The 21,418-nt window shown below is 40.7% G+C and overlaps 1 protein-coding gene across 9 annotated transcripts in view; it reads left to right on the plus strand.

Moving 5' to 3' along the window:
* The window catches only part of LOC121272215 (tetratricopeptide repeat protein 7A-like), a 319,628-nt gene that overhangs the window by 145,035 nt on the left and 153,175 nt on the right, over positions 1 to 21,418 (plus strand). For all 9 annotated transcript variants that reach the window (XM_041178745.1, XM_041178766.1, XM_041178758.1 and 6 more), the window contains 4 exons: positions 3,768 to 3,882; positions 7,498 to 7,555; positions 12,979 to 13,051; positions 19,370 to 19,530. In XM_041178745.1, the coding sequence (XP_041034679.1) occupies positions 3,768 to 3,882; positions 7,498 to 7,555; positions 12,979 to 13,051; positions 19,370 to 19,530 (407 nt within the window). The remainder of the gene's footprint in view (positions 1 to 3,767; positions 3,883 to 7,497; positions 7,556 to 12,978; positions 13,052 to 19,369; positions 19,531 to 21,418) is intronic.

Consider the following 21,418-nt stretch of genomic DNA (forward strand, 5'->3'; position numbering starts at 1 on the left):
TTACCATGGCCATCAGCATCCTACAGTTACCATTGACCAGAAACCTAACTAAACCATCCATATAAATACTCTGGTTACAAGAGCAGATCAAAGGCTGGGAATGCCATGATGAGTAACTCGCCTCCTAACCCCCCAAAGCCTGTCCACCATCTATAAGTCACAAATCAGGAGTGTGATGAAATACTCTCCATGTGCCTGGATGAGTGCAGCTCCAATAATACCCAAGAAGCTGACCACTATCCAGGACAAAGCAGCCCATTTGATCGACACCCCATCCACCATCTCAAACATTCACTCCCTGGCATACAGTGATAGTAGTGTACACCATCTATAAGATGGCACTGCACAACTTGTCAAGCATCCTTTGACAGCACCTTCCAAACCCTGCGAGCTCTATCACCCAAAAGGACAAGGACAGCAGATGTTTGGGAACATCACCATCTGCAAGTTCCCCTCCAAGCCATACATCATCCTGACTTGTAACTATCCATTTATTATTATTATTGCCTATCCATCACTATCACGGGGTCAAAATCCTGGAATGTCCTTCTAAGAGCACTATATGTGTACTTACACCAGATGGATTGCAACAGTTCAAGAAGGCGGCTCAACACCACCTTCTTGAGGTCAATTAGGGATGGGCAACAAATGCTTGCCTTTCTGGCGACATTCACTTTCCATGAAAGAATAAAAAATAGTGTTTCCCTGCAGATTAACTCTACCTGATGGTTCTGGGCATTAGGATTTGTATGCTGGTTCCAGCACAGGTGGTACACCCCCATCTTATGGCACTCTCTCCCCTGCCATACACTTGAATAGCACACATCATTCTGGGAGGGACTGCTGGCCGCTCTTATTGTGCTTTCCATGGCCGGTGCTGACCCACTTGCTCACACAGGTGGCTTCTTAATTAGCCACCTCCAGGAAGATTGTACCCGATAGCCTGCTATTCACTCTTCACCGGTTCCCAATCTGGAATTGGTCCTGACTGTGCATGGGATCAGCACACTAATGGCAAAATTCAACTCCCTGTTTTGACAGACTGGTCTTGTGCTCAAGGTAATGATCTACCTGAAAAATAGATTTCTTTATTGTTTCTACATGTTAGATATATATGGTTCAGCCTTGTCAACTCAGACAATGAATAACGTCAGCTGCATCAGTACCAGACAACTAGCAAACAGGATTATTCGCAGGTAATTGTGTGAAGTAGCAGCAGTAATGGCCAGCTGTCAGTCATTTCAAATAACACAGTAGCTTTGAAGCAGTTCATGAAAGGTTAAATGGATCAACCCGTCAACTGAAGCCCTTTTGAAAAATACACAACCGTTGCCAGCTGATGGCCATCTGTTTAGATTGTAATGTTACTTAATAGTTTGGTGGAGCATGTCAGTTGTTTCCATCATTTAGTTGATTGTTTTCTCAAATGCTTATGTGTGCAGGTAATCAAAAATATTGACTTCACTGGCTTTTTGCTGACCGTCTTCATGAAGCGAGGCAAACGTTCCAGTATGCAATTCCAGAAGCCATTTTGAACCATCTTTCTTAAAATAATTTAATTTTGAAGCTAAGTAACCTAGTACAAAGAGAGGAGCCATAAACTACAGACAGAAAAATGCTCTATTTTGCCTACAACATCTACATTAGCTAACTTCTCAGCATGATAAGAGAGAGTACGAAGAGATTAGGAGAAAAGTCAGGGAAACAGGAAGGCAAAGATGAATTATAAAATTAAATTATCAAGGAACATAAGACAACATAGTAAAATATTTTGCAGACACGTCAACAAAATAGGAAGGCGATGATGGGAATAGGACTATCAAGGGGTCGACAGGATAACGTAGGTAACTATAGATGGCATTAGGTTTAATATTTATCAGGGAGATAGAACAGATAGGCATGACATTGAATGATGAGATGTGCAAAGTGCACTTAAAATAAAAAAGGGGATGTATTGAAGAACTAAATTCAAAGTGGATAAGGCCCTGGTCCAGATAGATTACATCTGTGTATTTTAAAAGAATCTAGGGAAGAGATAGCAGAGGCATTATTAGACACATTTAGCAATTCACTAGAAAAAGGTGTAGTATCAGATGACTGGCAGACAGCTAATGTAATTCCTATATTTAAGAAGTCGGCAAAACATGCCCAGGGAATTATAGATCAGTCAGCTTAACATTGATGATAGGAAAAATAATGGAATATATACTAAAAAGGAGAATAAAAGGACACCTGGAAATGGAAAATACAATAATTAATGATCAGCATGGATTTCAAAAGGGAAAATCTTGCTTGACCAATGTTATTGAATTTTTTGAGTAGTTAACAGAGAGAGTAGACAATGATAATGCAGTAGATGTAATTGATCTGGATTTTCAAAAGACTTTTGATTTGGTGCCTCATAATAGAATAATGAATAACATCAAAGAATGTGGAGTCAAGGAACAAGTTTCCTAGCTGGCTTCAAGATGGAAAGCAGAGGGAGTAAAGATAGTTATTCACAGTGTAGAAGGTGGGATGTGGTGTTCCACAATGGGTTCAGTGCTGGGACCACTGTTTTTCACAATTTACATTAATGATTTGGACTTCGGAATCAAAGCCACAATTTCTAAATTCGCTGATGACTCCAAATTGTGGTGGGGTGTGGGGGGGGGGGGGGCTGATGGTGTGGGTGCGGGTGGGCGGGCAGGGTAGGGGGGCAGAATAGTCAATACTGAGGAGGACTGTAACAATTTACAGGAGGACATTAATAAACTTACAGAATGGGTCAATAACTGGCAAATGAAGTTCAACATGGATAAATATGATGTAGTGCATTTTGGTAGGAAGAATAGGGAGGTCACTTATTACTTGCACCGTGCAAATCTAGATAGGGTAGGGGAACAAAAGGATCTTGGAATACAGATACACCAGCCACTGAAAGTTGTACCAGATGTTAGGAAGGCCATAAATAAAGCAAACCAAGCACAAAATTTTATTTCTAGAACTGTAAAATAAGGAAGTTATGCTAAAAGTGTATTGTTTAGACCGTACATACGGGTACGAAATACAGTTCTGGTTGCTGTGTTATAAAAAGGATATAGAGGCACTGGAGAGGGTACAGAGAAGTTCTGCAAAGATGATATCAGAAATGCATGGGTATGCATATCAGAAAGAATTGGCAGACTGGATTTCTTTTTCTCTTGAACAAAGAAGGCTGAGGGATGACCTAATGAGGTCTTTAAAATTATGAAGGTTTTGATAGATTGGATGTGGAGAGAATGTTTCCACTTGTGGGGAAGAGCATGACGAGAGGTCATCAGTATAAGATAGTCCTCAAGAAGCCCAATAGGCAATTCAGAAGAAACTTCTTTAACAACGAGCAGTGAGAAAATGAAGCTCACCACAATAGGGAGCGATTGAAGTGAAATACTATGATGCATTTAAGGGGAAATTAAACAAGCAAATGAGGGAGAAAGGAATAGAGGGTTACAATGATAAATGTACCTGAGGAAGGATGGGAAGAAGCAGGCATGGAGCATAAACACCAGCATGGAATGATTAGGCCAATTGGCCTGTTTCTGTGCCATCTATCGTAAATACAGTTTTGTTTCTTCAAGGTAAACCAGTTCTGTTCTGTGACTCACTCCTCATGGTCTTATGTCTCACTCTTTGTGGCATTACCCACCTAGAATCCGGAAGTGAATTTTAACTTTCTAGCACCAGATGAACTGTGTAGCACCATCTCTTATTTTTGTGCTCTTGTGATGACGATTTTCTGTTTTCAGCTAGAAGGAGAGCGGTTTTGCAAGATTGTAACAACTATGGGGGAAGAAGCTGGTGAATTTCTTACCAAGGGCTACCTGGGCCTAGGGCTGGCCTACAGTCTCCAAGCTACAGATGGTAAGGTGGTGAACAAGGCTTTATAAATACAGCATCACATCAAAGAAATTGCTTCTGTAGGTACTTTTAGCAAAGCAGTGCTTGTTTTGGAGTAGTCAAAGGTCAGTGCTTGATTGGATGTCTAAATAAACGCAGAAATTGTCCTGAAAATGTAATTCTTTCAATGCAGCTATTTTCTAAATAAATTTTCTTCCTTCCCCTATGTTTGTTTGTTTATCCCCTATCCTGACAGCTCAAAGCTAAGAGGATTAGCCAATAGCTGCTCTTGCAGTTTGGAGGAGGCAGGAAGTATCTAACTATATCTTTTCCTGGCCAATATTTGACTCTTGACCAACGGTCTATTATCTAAACACATGTTATTGAACCCAGAAGGCCATAATAATTGAATTACTTTTTATGTGAACTGGTTACTGATATTCTACAACTGTACCTGCATGCACTCCTATCTTCTGAAAGACACAATGAACAATCCTGATGAAAAGTCATCAACCTGAAACATGTTTCTCTTACCACAGATCTTACCAGATCTGCTGAGTATTTCCAGCATTTTTATTTATTTCAGATTTATTGAAGATTTTCTTCATCCATATTATTTTGCTTTTGTAAGAGGTTTTCCTTGTTTTCAAATAAAATCGCAATTCTGCCATCATTGGCAGGGGCGAGAGGAGTGCAGTTAACCCAAGAAAGTGGGTGGTTTGGGTTTTGGGTGGAGTTAAAGTCTGAAAAATCTGTATTCCCACTCAAACCCACCTTCAAACCCCCCCCCCACCCCCGGGCAATTTATGGCTTTAACGGAGGCCAGAAGGTGAGCAGGCGACCACCCCACTCTCGACTCCAAGGAGGTGGGCTGGAGCTTTAAGTACGATACTGAGCTATAAACCTCATTGTCATGCAGAATTTCAGTTGCAATTTTTGTTGCTCGGGTTTCCCAAGGGTTGGAGAGCCTGATGGTTTCATCACAGCGAGGACTTAATGGATTCAGAGGATAAGTGCCTTTACACCTCCACACCCTAATTGAGGCTTCCAATCTTCCCCCAGCACCACCAACCCCCATAACCCCCGCTGCCCACCATCAGCAGGCCTCCTGATTTCTCAACCTTCCCAGGCTCCTGATCTTCTGGCTTCACATCCCACCACAACAGTTGGGAAGTTTGATTATTGTAAAAGCACAACTGGTCAATAATGTCATTTAGGAAAGGAAATCTGCAACCCTTAACTGGTCTGGTCTATACCACAACAACAACTAATGTATATGTAGTGCCTTTAAGTTAATGAAATGTCCCAAGGCGCTTCACAGGAGCATTATAAAACAAAGTATGACTCTGAGGCACATAAAGGTATATTAGTTCAGATGTTCAAAAGCTTGGTCAAAGAGGGAGTTTTGAAGGAATGCCTTATAGGAGGAAAGTGAGATAGAGAGGTGGAGAGTTGTAGGGAGGTATTCCAGAACTTGGGGCCTAGGCAACTGAAGGTATAGCCACAAATAATGGAGCAATTCAAATTGGAGATACTCAAGAGGCCAGAATTAGATTATTTATCTTGGTGGATTGCGGTGTTGGAGATTAGGGGTGGGGTAGGGAGGTAAGGATAGGGTGAGGTGAGACCATGGGGAATTTGAAAAGAAGGATAAGAATTTTAAAATATGTGACTCCAGATGCACAGCAATGTAGTTGATTCTTAACTCCCCTTGAAATGGCCTAGCAAACCACACCACCACCTTTTTGAGGGTAATTAGTGATGGACAATAAATGCTGGCATTACCTGCGATGCCCATGCCTTGTGAATGAATTAAAGTTGGAGTAATATTACATTACAAGAAACATTACCCAATTAACTGATTTGGCTGGCTTTACTATACATTTCTGATCAAAAAAAGACTGTATTCATATAGTACCTTTCACAACTTTGGACATTCCAAAATGCAGACAAAGTGAGGGATGTATTTTGTGGAGGCCGCAGTATGCAGCTCATTTCAACCTACAAATCTTCCTGATTTTGATTGCTCAGAATACTTTTTCCAGGTTTCATTCTCTAATGTGAAGTATATCTTTGTGGATATATTTTCCTTAGTGTGTCAGTGTCTAATGGTGCTGCCATATTCTAAAGAACTAATCTAAGATGTATCACGTGTAATGTGGCCCTGGGAAATCTCTTGTTTAGTATGGCAACTGCAAATTGGCAAAAATATTTCTGTATTTGGATAATGGCCTATCCCTTTGTTTGTGGAATTTGCAGTGCATTCAATGAGTCAAAGGAGATCAGATTGCAGATGATCAGATATTTTTAATGGAAAGGAAATTTAATTCACTGCCATTTTTTTGTTCACTAAATTGAATCTAGTTGGGGGTTCTGCCAGGGGGAAAAATAATTACTTCATCATTGTTATTTTTAAAAGATTCTTTCCATATTTCTCTGCTTCCCTCCTGTCCATTGGTATCTTGTCGAATAGATCAGTATTCGTACATGTGCAGAAATAACGAATAGTGCTTGGCCATTTGATCATAAATCATATTTCAGCCAAATCTGATTCTACCCACATCTCACTAATGAACGCTTCAGAAGTGGTTGCTGGAAAACGATCAGGTGCAGGACATCTGGCTTTTTTTTCTCTTTTCTAATCTAGGAGCACCAAAGTGAATTTTAGTCCCATTAGTACAACCCTCGTTAACATCAGATAATGGCTGGGAATTGACTCTGGGACCTTTCTCGTTTGCATATCTTACCTGGTCCCTTTAGTAAGCCCCTGAAGAGTTGGGGAAGTCAGTGGTGGAGTTGTGACCAAAACACAAGTTGCATTTATAGGACAATCCAGAGGCAGAATGAGGTTTTCGTTATTAACTAAAATAAAAATAAAAACCTGTGGACAGCATTTTTATCATCTATATGTTCAGGTGCCTGATTGTGATGCATGGACATTTTTTTCCCAATCTTCAAAACTTTATTTCATGATTTTCAAGTCTGCAGCTCCCTGAGGCAGCTCTCTGCCTTCAGGGAGCTGTCTCTCAGTGCTCGCCCACGCCTGTGGAAACGTCATCACCCACCCTCCTCCTGCCCCTGTCCTGGCAGCAGTGAGCTTTTCAGCACGCGCTTCACGTTGGCTGGCCATTAATCGGCGGTCTGTTTCCCAACCACTCCTCGGCCCGCTACTCGTGCCCGCCCACCAAGCTGAAAATTCAGGCCAATCTGTTTTGTGATTCTCATTAAGGGTTAAGTATTGGCCAAGACACCAGGGATAATTCCTCTGCTCTTCTTCGAAATAGTACCATGAGATCTTTTACATACACCAGAACAGGCAGTCGTGGCCTGTTCTCATGTCTCATGTTCTAATGTCTCATCCGAAAGACAGAACCTCCAATGCTGCAACTCTCCCTCGTGGAGTGCCAGCCTTGATTTTTGTGCTCAAGCCCTGGAATGGGACTTGAACCCAGAACCTTGTGATTCAGAGAATGTTACCAACTGAGCAGCTTTATGCAGTGACTGCATTATTGAGTTTAATAAAAGATGATAAAAGAAGAGAAAATATCTTTTGCTAAATAGGGCATTGTCATTGTTCACAGAATTTTCTTTGTTTTGAAGTTGATGAATCCTTCTAACCTCTGTGTCATTACTGTGCAGCTACATTAAGGAGCACCCGAGATAAACTCCACAAGAAAGCATTGGAAGCTCTCAAAAGGTAAGATTATGTTTGATATTATTTTAGAATAAACTAGAATTGAGAGTTGAAATAGCGCATTGCTGGTAGTATATACTAAGGGTCAGAATATACGAACATACAAACATATGAACAAGGAGCAAGAGTAGGCCATTCAGCCCCTTGAGCCTGCTGCGCCATTTAATAAGATCATGGCTGATCTGATAGTAACTTGAAATCTGCATCCCACCTATCTCAGATAACCTATCGCCCCCTTGCTTACCAAGAATCTATCCACCTCTGCCTTAAAAATATTCAAAGACTCTGTTTCCCACCGCCTTTTCAGGAAAAGCTCCAAAGACTTGCGACCCTTTGAGTGAAAAAATTTCACCTCATCTCTGTTTTAAATGGGCTACCCCTTATTTTTAAACAGTGACCCCTAGTTCTAGATTTTTCCACAAGAGGAAAAACCCTCTTCACGTCCACCCAGTCAAGGCCCCTCAGGATCTAGCTAAGTTACGTCAACTCTGAACACTAACATTTCATTCATATTAAACTATCAGAACCAATAACTGAACACTGGCGTAAATTTGATGCATTATTTTCTGCAATGAGCCAAAGAAGATCTCTGCTCATTAGTCCCCAACTGTTGGCAAAATTCTTAAAACATATAAGTGCTGGCTACTCCATTGCTAGTTTCTGTCATTAAAAGATTTTAAGTTTAAAGACAGTCTGTCAAGCTGCATGAACCGATTCAAATACAGCACGAGACTGCATTTTCCAGGTGGTTTATCAATACACGAGCTACTGTGAATTGTTCTAAGTATGTTACAGATAAACTAATTATACTGCATTTTTCACAGCACAATGAGAGAATGCTGATATGCAGCACATCCATGCTGTAAGCCTGTGTTTATATATCATTGTGACAATTCATAGAGATTGTACGATCTATATTAATATTGGAAATTAACTGAGACCTTTTCAGTGTTCCACTATCAAAATTAAAACTGTGCAGGAACTAATACGGTATACTTGACAGTTTGGGCTGGATTTACAAAGGTCTAGATTTGGCATATCCAAAATGGCATTGGGAACCAGGATCTGGAAGTGCAGCCTGCATTTATGACAGTTTCTACTTGCATCAGAACGGGGAGGGAATGGGGACTCGTGCATGGGGGAAGCCTGAACTCAGCAGGGCCATTTGAACTTAATGCTGAGTTCAAACAGACCTCATTTTTGCTGGAGTGAGGGCCATATTCTGCAGTGTGAAAGATACAAATTTTTAGAGTATATGTAAAACCTAGTAAGGGGCAGGTAAAGTCTGTGGAACTGTCAAGTTATTTAAATCCCCTGCCCTGTAATAATTTAAAAAAATCAGCCTGCCTATGCTTGAGAGTTGAAAAAAACTGTACTTGCAGTTTTATCATTGCCGCCTTTATTGCATTATTACTGCTTCCACAACCTATCATTATCACAATTGGGGGAGGAAGGGGGCTGTCAGTTGACAGTTTGATTGACTGCCCCAAGTGGTTATGAAAGGGTTTGCTGTCTTTGAAATGAGGTTAGAAATACAAATGTTTGTTTTTATAAGGGATTAAGTACTTGGAGTTGAATGTATTGAATGGGCTTTCATGAATGAGTGTTTTATAAATAGTGAAGCCTGTAATAGATATTTAGACCTTTATTTTATTTACTCTCAGCATGGCTCCTGAGACCTGCACATAGTGGATACTGGGTGAGTTGGCATGGAGATTAAGGGCAAATTATGGCGGGTGGGGGGGGGGATGAGTCAGCACTAAGTTTGCATAGGGCCCATGATGATGGTGGATGTTCATAAGTTGGTACAAGTCATCACTAGGTTTGCATTAAGGCTATAAGGGGCCATGAGATGGTTGGCATGAGTTGGCACTAAGTTGGCATAAGGGCTATAAGAAACCATGGGGGTCAGTTGGGGGGGCTTGGGTTGGCATGAGTTGGCATGTGTGGGTATGAGATGTGAGGGGTGAGGCCTAGAGGTCTTAATGCTCAACAGAACTGAAGCAAGCCTTTTAACTGTGGAAGCAGTCAAGCAGTAGTAATACAATAATGATAGCACTTAGGCATTATGTCATCGTATGGCTATTGAAACTGCAAGTACAGATTTTTTTTTGACAGCCCATGTGGCCACCTCCAATCTCTGTCCTAAGGTGGTGGGAACAATTCAATCCCGCACCTGCCTCCCCAGAGTAAAGATCCTGCCATTTAGGGCACTTTCTCTTGAGGCGGGGCAGTGAGCTGGGAGATTTCCTGACTCTCTGCATCCGCTTCAGGAATGAAAATCCAGGCCATCGAGTTAAAATCAGGCCCTTTGTTAACATTAAACTGCCAGTTGATCTGCTATGGCATTGCACATGGGAAGTCAAGGTCCAACTGCTGTAAAAATACGACTTGTATTACATTGTCTCTTTCATGATCTCTGGATGTCTCAAGGCGCTTTACAGCCAACTTAGAACTAGTATAGTCACTGTTACATTGTAGGAAATGCAATCTTTAAGTGGGGATAGTGGTTAGCAAAGTCAATAAATTGCATTTGCAGGGGTTGAGGACTATAGTGTTATAACGCAGTTAGAGAAACTCTGGGAGAGATTGGGGAGGAGGATTAGTCCCACATACGTACACACCAATTTACTTAGTTTCTACAAAAAAGAAGCATTTAAATGAGGTGCAGGATGAAACTTGATTCAAACATTGTAGATATTTTACACCTCATTGATACAAAGGTTCTGTTACAGTTCATCACACAAATGCGTCAAAAGCTGGCAATGATTTGGCATAAGAATTCTTTTGCACTTCTATAATTATTTGGCTTACGAGCATCTAAATTCACATTTAAGAAATTCTGTTTGTAGTATGCCAGTTTCTATCTTTATTTTACCATTGTAAACCATCTAACATGATTATAAACCTGTGATTATAGGGACCACATAATAGGATTGTGGTTTGTTTCCAAACATGCAAGTTTCCTGGAAATGATTCACAGGCCACTTGATTTCTGATGATAAAGTCATGTCAGTATTGACTTTTTGGGATGTACTGAGATAATGTGAAGCTCTCTCGTTGCCAGCAATCATTTTACAGTGTTGGTTGGGTGGCTCTGCTCAATTCATAAAGTTCTTGCTTAAGGCGCTTTGTAATTGTGTCAGCGTTTACAAAGAGGGCAGCAAGATGAGTATTCAGCGCCTACAGGATAGGATTTTAATTTGCATTAATAACACAGATTTCTTTACTCTTGGTCAGCTGAGGGTCGAATACATATTGAAATCCATCACCATGAAAAAGAGCCTTGAGACACTGTAGACCATACCCCACTTTCCTCATACTGGAGTACGTGAACACAGATTGGCAAAGGTTGATGCTTAGAAATCCTCCACCTTGCACAGGACCGATGCTGGAGCTTAACCAGCTAAAATAATATACACTACCAGCACAGGCCACTGATGAACATCCCACAACTTGTCCACCTAGCCAGAACCACCAGTGATAGGTCTACTGCTTAAGGCTCCATTAGTGAACCTGGTTGGCTGGTGAGCTAATGGGAGGCAAGTTGTTAGTGGAGAGCAAACAAGTTACAAAGGGGCATTGAATAAGTAAGTGGGAAAAACTGTGACAAAAGCTGTTCAGAGCAGAGAAGTAATCAACTTTGGATCCAACAAAGATAAGTTGAAAAAAAAAAACAAAAAAACTGCGGATGCTGGAAATCCAAAACAAAAACAGAATTACCTGGAAAAACTCAGCAGGTCTATAAGTTGAACTGTTTCCTTATTGACAAAAGACTAAAAACTATGGAGGAACAAGCAGATGTATGTGCAGGTACAGAAATCACTAAAAGCTAGGTTCAAAGAGTAATCAAAAAAACTAATGAAATGGGAGTTGGAATATGAAAGTCAGGAAGTTATGAGCCTTGGTCAAACCCCATCTGGAATGTTGCTTTCAGTTCTGGGCACCATACCTCAACAAGATATATTAGTCTTGAACGCGTACTAAAACTTCATGAGGGCTTAAAAGGTTAAATTGTGAGGTCAAGTTACAGAAACGTTATGCTAATTATGATATGTTGAGCTCCAAAACCCAGAGAATGAAGAAGTTAGAATGTTAATTAGATGGTATGCTTGTTTTTTTTTAAAAAAAACACCGCGTTTTCAGAATTTCACAACTTCTGACAATTCAATAGATTTGAGAAGCAATTAAGCACACAGATGTTTTATCAAAATACAGACCCAATTTTAATTTCACGCAAATCATTTTTCATATTCATGTTATTACTTTTGAAGAACAAAAGATTTCTGGATTATAATACCAGTCATGCTCTATAGAGCAGAGTGGCAAAATCTGTGGTTAATTGCCTCATGTAAGTAAAATGCTAATAATAATGCTCCATTGAAAACTTATTCCATGTGTCTTGTGGTTTCTTCACCTGTTCCATTGAACAATTCCAGGGAACCTAATTTTCCTTACGATCAACATGGCAATATCAGCCACTGTTGAAAATGACAGGTCAGAAAATATCAAATCAAATTTGAAAAGGCATAGAAAGAATGGGAAACAGGTGATCAAAGGGAAAAATAAAACAAAAACTAATCTATTCTGTACGCTGACTATATGCTTGACTCTGGTAGACTCCTGTTTCTAGCCCAATTTAATTAATACAACCAGTCAATTTGTTTGTACATGAGCCACATTCTGTAAGCAAGCCACATTGCGAGCCCAACTGATAATCTTAAATTGGTTGTTAGTGTAATTCTTAGTATGCTTGGGATTGTTCAGCAAGTGTTGTCCAATTGTGGCTTACTTGTGCTTGCTAGAAGCTACATATATTCATAACTAGGAAATCTGCCCTCTAGAGGCAAAAGAAATATGTCCAGCATTGTGTTTCTTTTGAATGAAACATTTTGAATTAAAGCGTGGGGGACAATAGTTCCTTGGTGCATTCTGGTTGGCAATGCTTTGACCAATTGGAATTGACTTGCCAATCAGTCAGCACCCTTTTCACACGCAGTATCAATTGTTGATCTCTTTGAAATTTGGCATTCTACTGCCGGTCCTGCTGAGTACAGGATGTAAATCTTTGACAACATGTCTTTTTTTTAAGCTTTATGTTATGATTTTACATCTCTTGGCTCGCTCGACTCAAAGTGGCTAGCAGAGTATAAATTGGGGATCTTAAAACAAAAAAGAACAAATCCCTATCTTTCAGGTCTGTACAGCTTAATACAGGCATTTACCTTTGAGGCCACTTCGGGAGTTCCCTTCCTCATTGAATGGAAGACCCCATCAGTGATGTTCCAATAGAGAGCAAGAATGCAAGAGTGAAAGTTTAAGCTTGATTTACTGTTTCCCCTTGTATGGAGTTTCTATATTTTTACCTTGTCATATTTTTCATTTAGCATCATAATTTTTTATGATTTTGTGTCCCCTTATTTTAGAGCACACAACTTGGATTCTGATGATCATCGGATTGCTTTATACCTATCCCTGCAATTGGCGTTCAACAGGCAGGTGGGTGCAATTGTCCCATTTTCTCCAGGTCCCATTGGTGTATTGTTTCTGTTAAGGCAATGAAATATCTGGGCTTTTAAGCTATATTTTTAGCACAAGTGACATTTACAGTTAAAGCACTTGGAAAACACCATGTATTGTGCAAGTAGCAATAGTAAAGATTTATCTGATAACCTTCTATGTAGAAGATTGTTTCCCATGTAAATAAAGCTTTATCACAAAAATATGGTTCATCCCTTTCAAGAAAGACCCATTCATTTGTATCTATCTGCTAAACGTGACAAGAGTTTTTAAAATTCCCTACATGGTTTACATGGTGTTTCTTCTTTGCAGTGTGTGGGTTTTATCTTAAGGGTGACTAAAATGGGAGGGATAACACTGATTAATGAGAGGGAGATTTCAGAAAAAAATCTCAAGGCTCTCATTTTAAGATACAAACCAGTTTAGTTGGAAACGAGGCTGTCTGGCTTTGAAAGAAAGAGTCTGTGTTTGAAACCTATTGGTATTTCCAAGTGGGAGCTAATTATAGGTGTACTCTATTGATAGCGACTGGAGAAAACGTCATCATTCACAACATTAGACGGTATGCATTTATACACTGGCAAATCAGTGGCAGCATAATAATGGAGCTGGAAAAATAACCAGATGAAAATATTAGTTGTAAAATGATCTTGGGTCTGAGATGCTTGTTTTGAGGAGGAGGCAGGTATAATATAGGCATGGCTGAAAGGTAGAGGTCCATAAATGCCACCTAGATTACAACCTGTCGTGTTTTTCTCTCAACTGGAGAAAAGATGAAGTAATTAGCGATTATCTCTGAGAAGGAAGCAATAATGCAACAGCATAGCGTTCCCCATCCAATTAGTAATTGGAAAAGAAGACCATATGTCAAGTCAATGTTGCTGAAGTTTTATTAAGATCTCATGAAGCTTATACAGACAATCACATGAATGATTGTTAGAGTTACTTCACTAGTTTACAAAACACTTGGCAATATTTTCACCCTTGTGAAAATACCTTTGTAAATATGACAGAATAGTGTGCTCTGTTATATGGAAGCACTTTAAAACACTGTGTCACATTACATAGGCTGCACAATTGACAAGTTCAGTTATTTATTTTCTCAATTTATATTATTTCAGTTTATCAATATGTTTCTTGTAATTTTTTTTATTCATTCATAGGATATAGGCTTTGCTGGCTGGGTCAGCATTTATTGCCCATCCCTAGTTGTCCTTGAGAAGGTGGTGGTGAGCTCCTTCTTGAACCACTGCAGTCCATGTGATGTAGGTACAGTGCTGTTAGGAAGGGATTCCAGGATTTTGACCCAGCGAAAGTGAAGGATCGGTGATTTCCAAGTCAGGATGGTGAGTGGCCTGGAGGGGAATTTCCAGGTGCTGGTGTTCCCATTTATCTGCTGCCCTTGGCCTTCTAGATGGTAGTGGTCATGGGTTTGGAAAGTGCTGCCGAAGGAGACTGGGTGAATTCCTGCAGTGCATCTTGTAGATGGTACACACTGCTGCCACTGTGCAGGGAGTGAGTGTTTGTGGGTGTGGTGCCAATCAAGCGGGCTGCTTTGTCCTGTGCGGTGTCAAACTTCTTGTGTATTGTGGGAGCTGCACTCATCAAGGCCAGTGGGGAGTATTCCATCACACTCCTGACATGTGCCTTGTAGATGGTGGACAGGCTTTGAAGAGTCAGGAAGTGGGTTACTTGTCACACAATTCCTAGCCCTGACATGTCTTGTAGCCACAGTATTTGTATGGCTAGTCCAGTTCAGTTTCTGGTCAATGGTAACCCCACAGGATGTTGATAGTGGGTGATTCAACGATGGTAATGCCATTGAATATCAAGGGGTGATGGTTGGATTCCCTGTTGTTGGAGATGGTCATTTCCTGACACTTGTGTGGCACGAACGTTACTTGCCACTTATCAGCCGAAGCCTGGATATTGTCCAGGTTTTGCTGCGTTTGGACATGCACTGCTTCAGTACCTGAGGAGTCACGAATGGTGCTGAACATTGTGCAATCATCAGCGAACATCCCCACTTCTGACCTTATGATGAAAAGAAGTGTCATTGATGAAGCAGCTGAAGATGGTTGGGCTGAGGACACTACCCTGAGGAACTCCTGCGGTGATGTCCTGGAACTGAGTTGACTGACCTCCAACAACCACAAGCATCTTCCTTAGTGCTAGGTACGACTCCAGCCAGCGGAGAGTTTTCCCCCTGATTCCCATTGGCTCCAGTTTTGCTCGGGCTGCTTGATGCCACACTCTGTCAAATGCAGCTTTGATGTCAAGGGCAGTCACTTTCACCTCATCTCTGGAGTTCAGCCCTTTTGTCCATGTTTTAACCAAGGTTGCACTGAGGTCAGGAGTTGAGTGGCCCTGGTGGAACCCAAACTGAGCGTCAGCAAGCAGGTTGTTGCTAAGCAAGTGCCACTTGATAGCACTGTTGATGACCCCTTCTCTTACTTTACTGATGAACGAAAGTAGACTGATGGGGCGGTATTTTGCCAGGTTGGATTTGTCCTGCTTTTTGTGTACAAGACGTACCTGGGCAATTTTCCACATAGCCGGGTAGATGCCAATGTTGTAGCTGTACTGGAGCAGCTTGACTAGGGGCATGGCAAGTTCTGGAGCACAAGTCTTCAGTAGTATTGCTGGGATATTGTCAGGGCCCATAGCCATTGCAGTATCCAGTGCCTTCACCCTTTTCTTGATATCACGCGGAGTGAATCAAATTGGCTGAGGACTGGCATCTGTGATGCTGGGGACCTCCAGAGGAGGCTGAGATGGATCATCCACACTGCACTTCTGGCTGAATATTGCAACAAATGCTTCAGCCTTATCTTTTGCACTGATGTGCTGGGCTCCCCCATCATTGAGGATGGGGATATTTGTGGAGCCACCTCCTCCAGTGAGTTGTTTAGCTGTCCGCCACCATTCACGACTGGATGTGGCAGGACTGCAGAGCTTAAATCTGATTAGTTGGTTGTGGAATCACTTAGATCTGTCTATCGCTTGCTGCTTATGCTGTTTGGCATGCAAGTAGTCCTGTGTTATAGCTTCACCAGGTTGACACCTCATTTTAAGGTACGCCTGGTGCTGTTCCTGGCATGCCCATGCTGCACTCTTCATTGAACCAGGGTTGATCCGCCAGTTTGATGGTAGTGGTAGAGTTGGGGATATGCCAAGCCATGAGGTTACAGATTGTGTTCGAGTACAGTTCTATTGCTGCTGCTGATGGCAGCTGATTAAATTCCTATCTTAGCTTATTTAAATTATTGTTTCCATTTATCTCCTCTCGTCTGCAATTTGATTCCTTTTTGAGGTACTGCTTGCCCTCCAGTACATTGTGCAAGTGGCCATTCCTCATACGAGTTATGACAGTGAGTGCCAGCAGGCTATTCAACAACACTGAGCATCACGACCAATCTCAATCCTGCTCTCACCAAAACTCAAGCAAACATACTTTCCAAAAGGAGTCATTAGATAGGGTACATGCATGCTGATAATGGCTGGTTTAACTTCCCTAGCCCAAGGGTGCTTAAGACCCTTTCACACACACAAATTTGGCTCTGCACAGACCAAGGATTGAATATGGGACACGTGTACTCTGTCTCCCTACTGCACAGGATGGTGTGTTTACCAACCAAAATTTTGGTGCAGAGCACTAAAGCAGCCACTTGTCATCTTATAGCTAATCATATTATCAAACTACCTCTGTCTAGAATGCATTCAACTTTGCAACCAGATTCATCCGGTTAAATGTTTTAAACTGTCCCGGATGTATATAGCATGCTGTCTGCAGCAAAGCTAGGTTTAACAAATATGGCACACTTGAAACTTTTTGCAGGTATTACTTCGGGGACTTGAAAGTAGGATGTTACTCAGGTAATATTTTCATGTAGAAAATATTGCCCTCACAAGAACCTATCAATGTGTATGAGTGTATTAACATATTTAATAGTCCAACTATCTCTCACCACTTGGTGCTGAACGTTGACCTGGCTTTGAATGCACTGGGATTTGCATTCATTATCGGGAAGGATGCCATCTATCTGAAGACAGACCTGCTTGAAACATAGGCCGGGATTTTCTGGCCCGGTCATGGGTGGGACCCGCTGCGGGCGAGGCGGCGCCCCAATCAGAAGTCCATTGACTTGCGGTGGGACCGGAAGATCACGACGACAGGTGGGTGAGGAAAATCCTGCTGATAGTGCGGAGTAGATATTTTCTGGTTGAGTGTTTGAACATCCCTTTCAAGTCAAAATTAATCAACATATTTCCTCTTAAGTAAAATTTATAGAAAGTATTTTTCATAATGTTCATGAAGAGAATATTTTGTTTACCAAGAAAATACTTCCCTGTTCTCTTTCCTGCATACCCTTTCCTCTCTATTCATTTTCTTAAAAATTAATTTCTTTATTGCTTTGAAAGTGGATTGCACATCCTACTATTTAGTTTTTCTTCACTATTTCCTTCTGATTTTTAGTTTGGTCCCTTTATTTTTTCATCTCATACTGGCGTTGGTGTCATTGAGATAGCTCAAAGTGGTTAGTGTTTTACAGAAGGTAGAAGCTATGTTCTTTCAACAAATCTTTCTCTATTGGATGTTCCACCCAAAAGGATACAGTTAAAAGGTTGATGCCATTGCAAGGGGGACAATGACATTATGGTATTGTCGCTAGACTAGTAGTCCAGAGACCCAGGGTAATGCTCTAGGGACCTGGGTTCGAATCCCAATCCTGGCAGATGGTGGAATTTGAATTCAATTAAAAAAATATGGAATTTAAATTAAATCTGGATTGTTGTAAAATCCCATCTAATTCACTAATGCCCTTTAGGGAAGGACATCTGCCGCCCTTACCTGGTCTGGCCTACATGAATCTCAAGACTCACAGCAATGTGGTTGACTCTTAAATGTCCTCTGAACAAGGACAATTAGGGATGAGCAATAAATGCTGGCCTAGCCAGCAACGCCCACATCCATTGAATGAATAAAAATATAATTAAATTTCTTAACCCAGCTGAGCAAAGTGTGGAGATTGAGAATAAAACAAGGATGATTGATATGTTTTAGTAAATCATCCGTGCATCAGTTAAAATGTAAAACACAATTTAAATGTATCTTCCGCCTTCCTTGTTACTCCTCACCATACTGGGGTATGGGAACATTTCTTTTAGAAGGATAAAATTCGAAAAGATCTCGACACTGCTGATCTAACAGAATTCTGGCCATAATCGATCTGGAAGTTCTTTCAGACGGATTTTTGGCAAAACTGTCCTTGGTGACTCTTGCTTATACATACTTGACAGTAACTTCATAGTTGGTTGTATTACTAAGGGGAATCCATTGTTTATGTGAATTAACAAGCAAAAATCGTGTTTTGATGTATTTATAGAAAAGTTATTTTCATCTTCTGCCCCTTCCTCCCCCATGGTTTACATCAGGTGGCAACAGATATCTTCTCAATCCTCTGCTGATGCCACTTAGCTGCCCTAAGCTGACCCTCCTTAAAGCTGCCCCTTCCTGCCTTTTTCCTCTTTATTAGCTAGAAGTTTACCATATGGAAGAATAAGTGAAGAATCATTGCATGTGACACTAGACCAGGTGAACAGTATGTTACGGACCGTGATGGGAGAGTGCGCAGTCAATTCTAGCTCCACTTCTCCACAGGTCGTAACAACAGTTTAAATGTTTAATTCACCCATAAAACTGGTGAATTATTTACCTTAGTCACCGCTATTCCCAGCATAAAAAGACTCTAACCAGTAAACACAAAAACATTGACTTATTATAAAACAAACTTCTTTTTAAAAACAAGTTATAAAACTGGTTAACATACAAATTGTAGTTTAGAATTGTAGCGATTTTCTCCTTTATAAAACATAGATATTTGAACCCCCATACACACACGCACACACACAAAACAGGACAAAACAAACACAGTCCCCTGCAGAGGCTGGGGTATGGGAACATTTCTTTTAAAAGGATAAAATTCGAAAAGATCTCGACACTGCTGATCTAACAGAATTCTGGCCATAATCGATCTGGAAGTTCTTTCAGACGGATTTTTGGCAAAACTGTCCTTGGTGACTCTTGCTTATTACAACTTTTCGGACTTTCAGAAAAAAAGTAGATGAGTTATTCTGATGATGATACGTTTCTGATGAAAGTTTAACCCGAGACTTACTGTAATCTAAGGTGGGATTTTACAGTCCAGAATTTAACAATAATAGACCTAGATTTTTCATTGCCTGTGCAACTGGTCTATTGTAAATATTTTTGGTGTGTTTAAATTTGTTTTGCAGATCTCTGAAGCTATTGAACAGTTACACGTAGCACTTAAGCTCAGGAATGATGACATGCATTCTCTCCACTTGCTGGCACTTCTGTTTTCTGCCAAAAAGCATTATCAACGTGCTCTGGAAGTCATCAACATGGCAGTCAATGAATACCCAGAAAACGTCAGGTATTAATATAATGTAATTTATTCATATATTAATTGCTCATATTTGATGGGATGCTCAGGTTTCTGTGATTGATACCTTTCCATCCACATCCCATCATCTATGGAATCAGTGGAGACAGTGGAAGTAATTAGTATTGATTCATTCAAAAGCAATTTACATGTATTGCTTTCAGAAAATAATATTTGGGGATGCATATATGGGTAATTTAAGACTTAACATATGTCAAGTATAGTAAGCTTGGGAGAAAGTGACCTTGTATCTATTGTTATAGCACGGCAGATGGTGAATGCTGAGCTGCTCAAATCCCAGAGGGAAACTTGAAACAACTGCCACAACTGTTTTTGCAATTTGTATTTTTATTTCGACATGTGTACCTTGAATTCAGTAGTAATAAGTCCACCGAGTCTTAGAGGTTTTTTACAAAACTAAATTAAGCATTTATTAATAAAAGAAATTATTTTAAGCACATACAAAGGTCTGTAAATTATTACTATGATAACTCTTAGCTCCCCTAATTAATTTAACTCCCAGTTACACCTCCATTAAGGGAACAGTAAAACAAGATAGATTTCAACAGACCCAGGCAAAGCACACAATATCCTGGACAGTGACATTTAAAATGAATTATCTTAGCTTCAGTTCCTGGAGGCAGCAGCTTGGTACATAGAGACTGGAGGGTTTTCGCACTTGTTAGATATTAGAATGCCGCCTTCTTACACATAACCTCATTTCCTTTATACAGTTTCTCCCTTTTTAATATTAATCCCATTGTCCCAATATGACTTTGCAACTTTACTTTTTCCATAATATAAATCTTTCATAGTACTCATTATTAGTAATCTTTGGAAAAAATAAACACATGTTTGGTTTAGCCTCTGTTAGCTAGGTGTAACAACCTACCATCTCTTTGAAATTCACTACTCAAGTTTATCTAAAAATGCAAATGTTCTTCACACCTCACATTCTAAAACTTCAGCCGTGTTTACGTATTTAGCATTTCAAATCTAGCTTCTCTTCTAGACCAGCTGCCTGCATTTCAATTAAAACCCACATACACACACCTACACATAGAAACTAATCCAAACCCCACTATTAACCTACCTTTACAATAAATCACAATAATAATATGACAATTATTATATTTTCATGACACTATTGTTCCCAAAACTCTCCACTATTGGGTGTTTTCCTTGCTTCATATTATGGACTAATTGTTAGATATTAATTACCATGACCAATCAATAACACCATTTTTATATCATGTGGCTACCAGGTTGGTAGAAGGCAAACTAAATGGACTTTGGCTGTTCTGTCTAGCAGTTCCTACGCTCTTACCTTACTCTTGGATTTCCTTGCATCAGTCAAACAGGCATGAGAAGGACTAGAGAAACAGCCCACACACCTCCAACAATGTTCCACATCTAGATGGTTGCGCAACTATTTGGAATGACCCACACATGCAATAAACAAGCCGCGCACAATAATGAGCTTGAGCACTCGAGGAGCAGGGCTGAGCATTAAACCCTAATGACAAAAGCTCAAGCAGCTGGAGAGAGAGCAGGAAAACTTTATCCCAGAGCCCACCACTATTCAGTGGCGGCCCATGGATTAAATGGGAGCCACATAGCTTTCCTACCCTTCCTGAAGGCCACCTAGCAAATCCAGTTGGGTTTGCCATCGGCCTTCCAGGGTGAGGGGGGTTCGTGGGATGGGGGGCACGTCATCCCTCATTCTCAAGCATTCTGTCCCCAATTGAGGGACCTGACATTGGGATGGCCAAACCCTTGCCTATGCCTCCAACCCTGTGATCCCCAACTCGACCTCACTCAACTTTGGCCTAGAGCCCTTTGGCGATCCTGGGATTCTGGTGTGTGCATTGACAGCAGT

Source organism: Carcharodon carcharias, chromosome 2 (genome assembly GCF_017639515.1).
Source record: "Carcharodon carcharias isolate sCarCar2 chromosome 2, sCarCar2.pri, whole genome shotgun sequence".
Classification (NCBI taxonomy): domain Eukaryota; kingdom Metazoa; phylum Chordata; class Chondrichthyes; order Lamniformes; family Lamnidae; genus Carcharodon; species Carcharodon carcharias.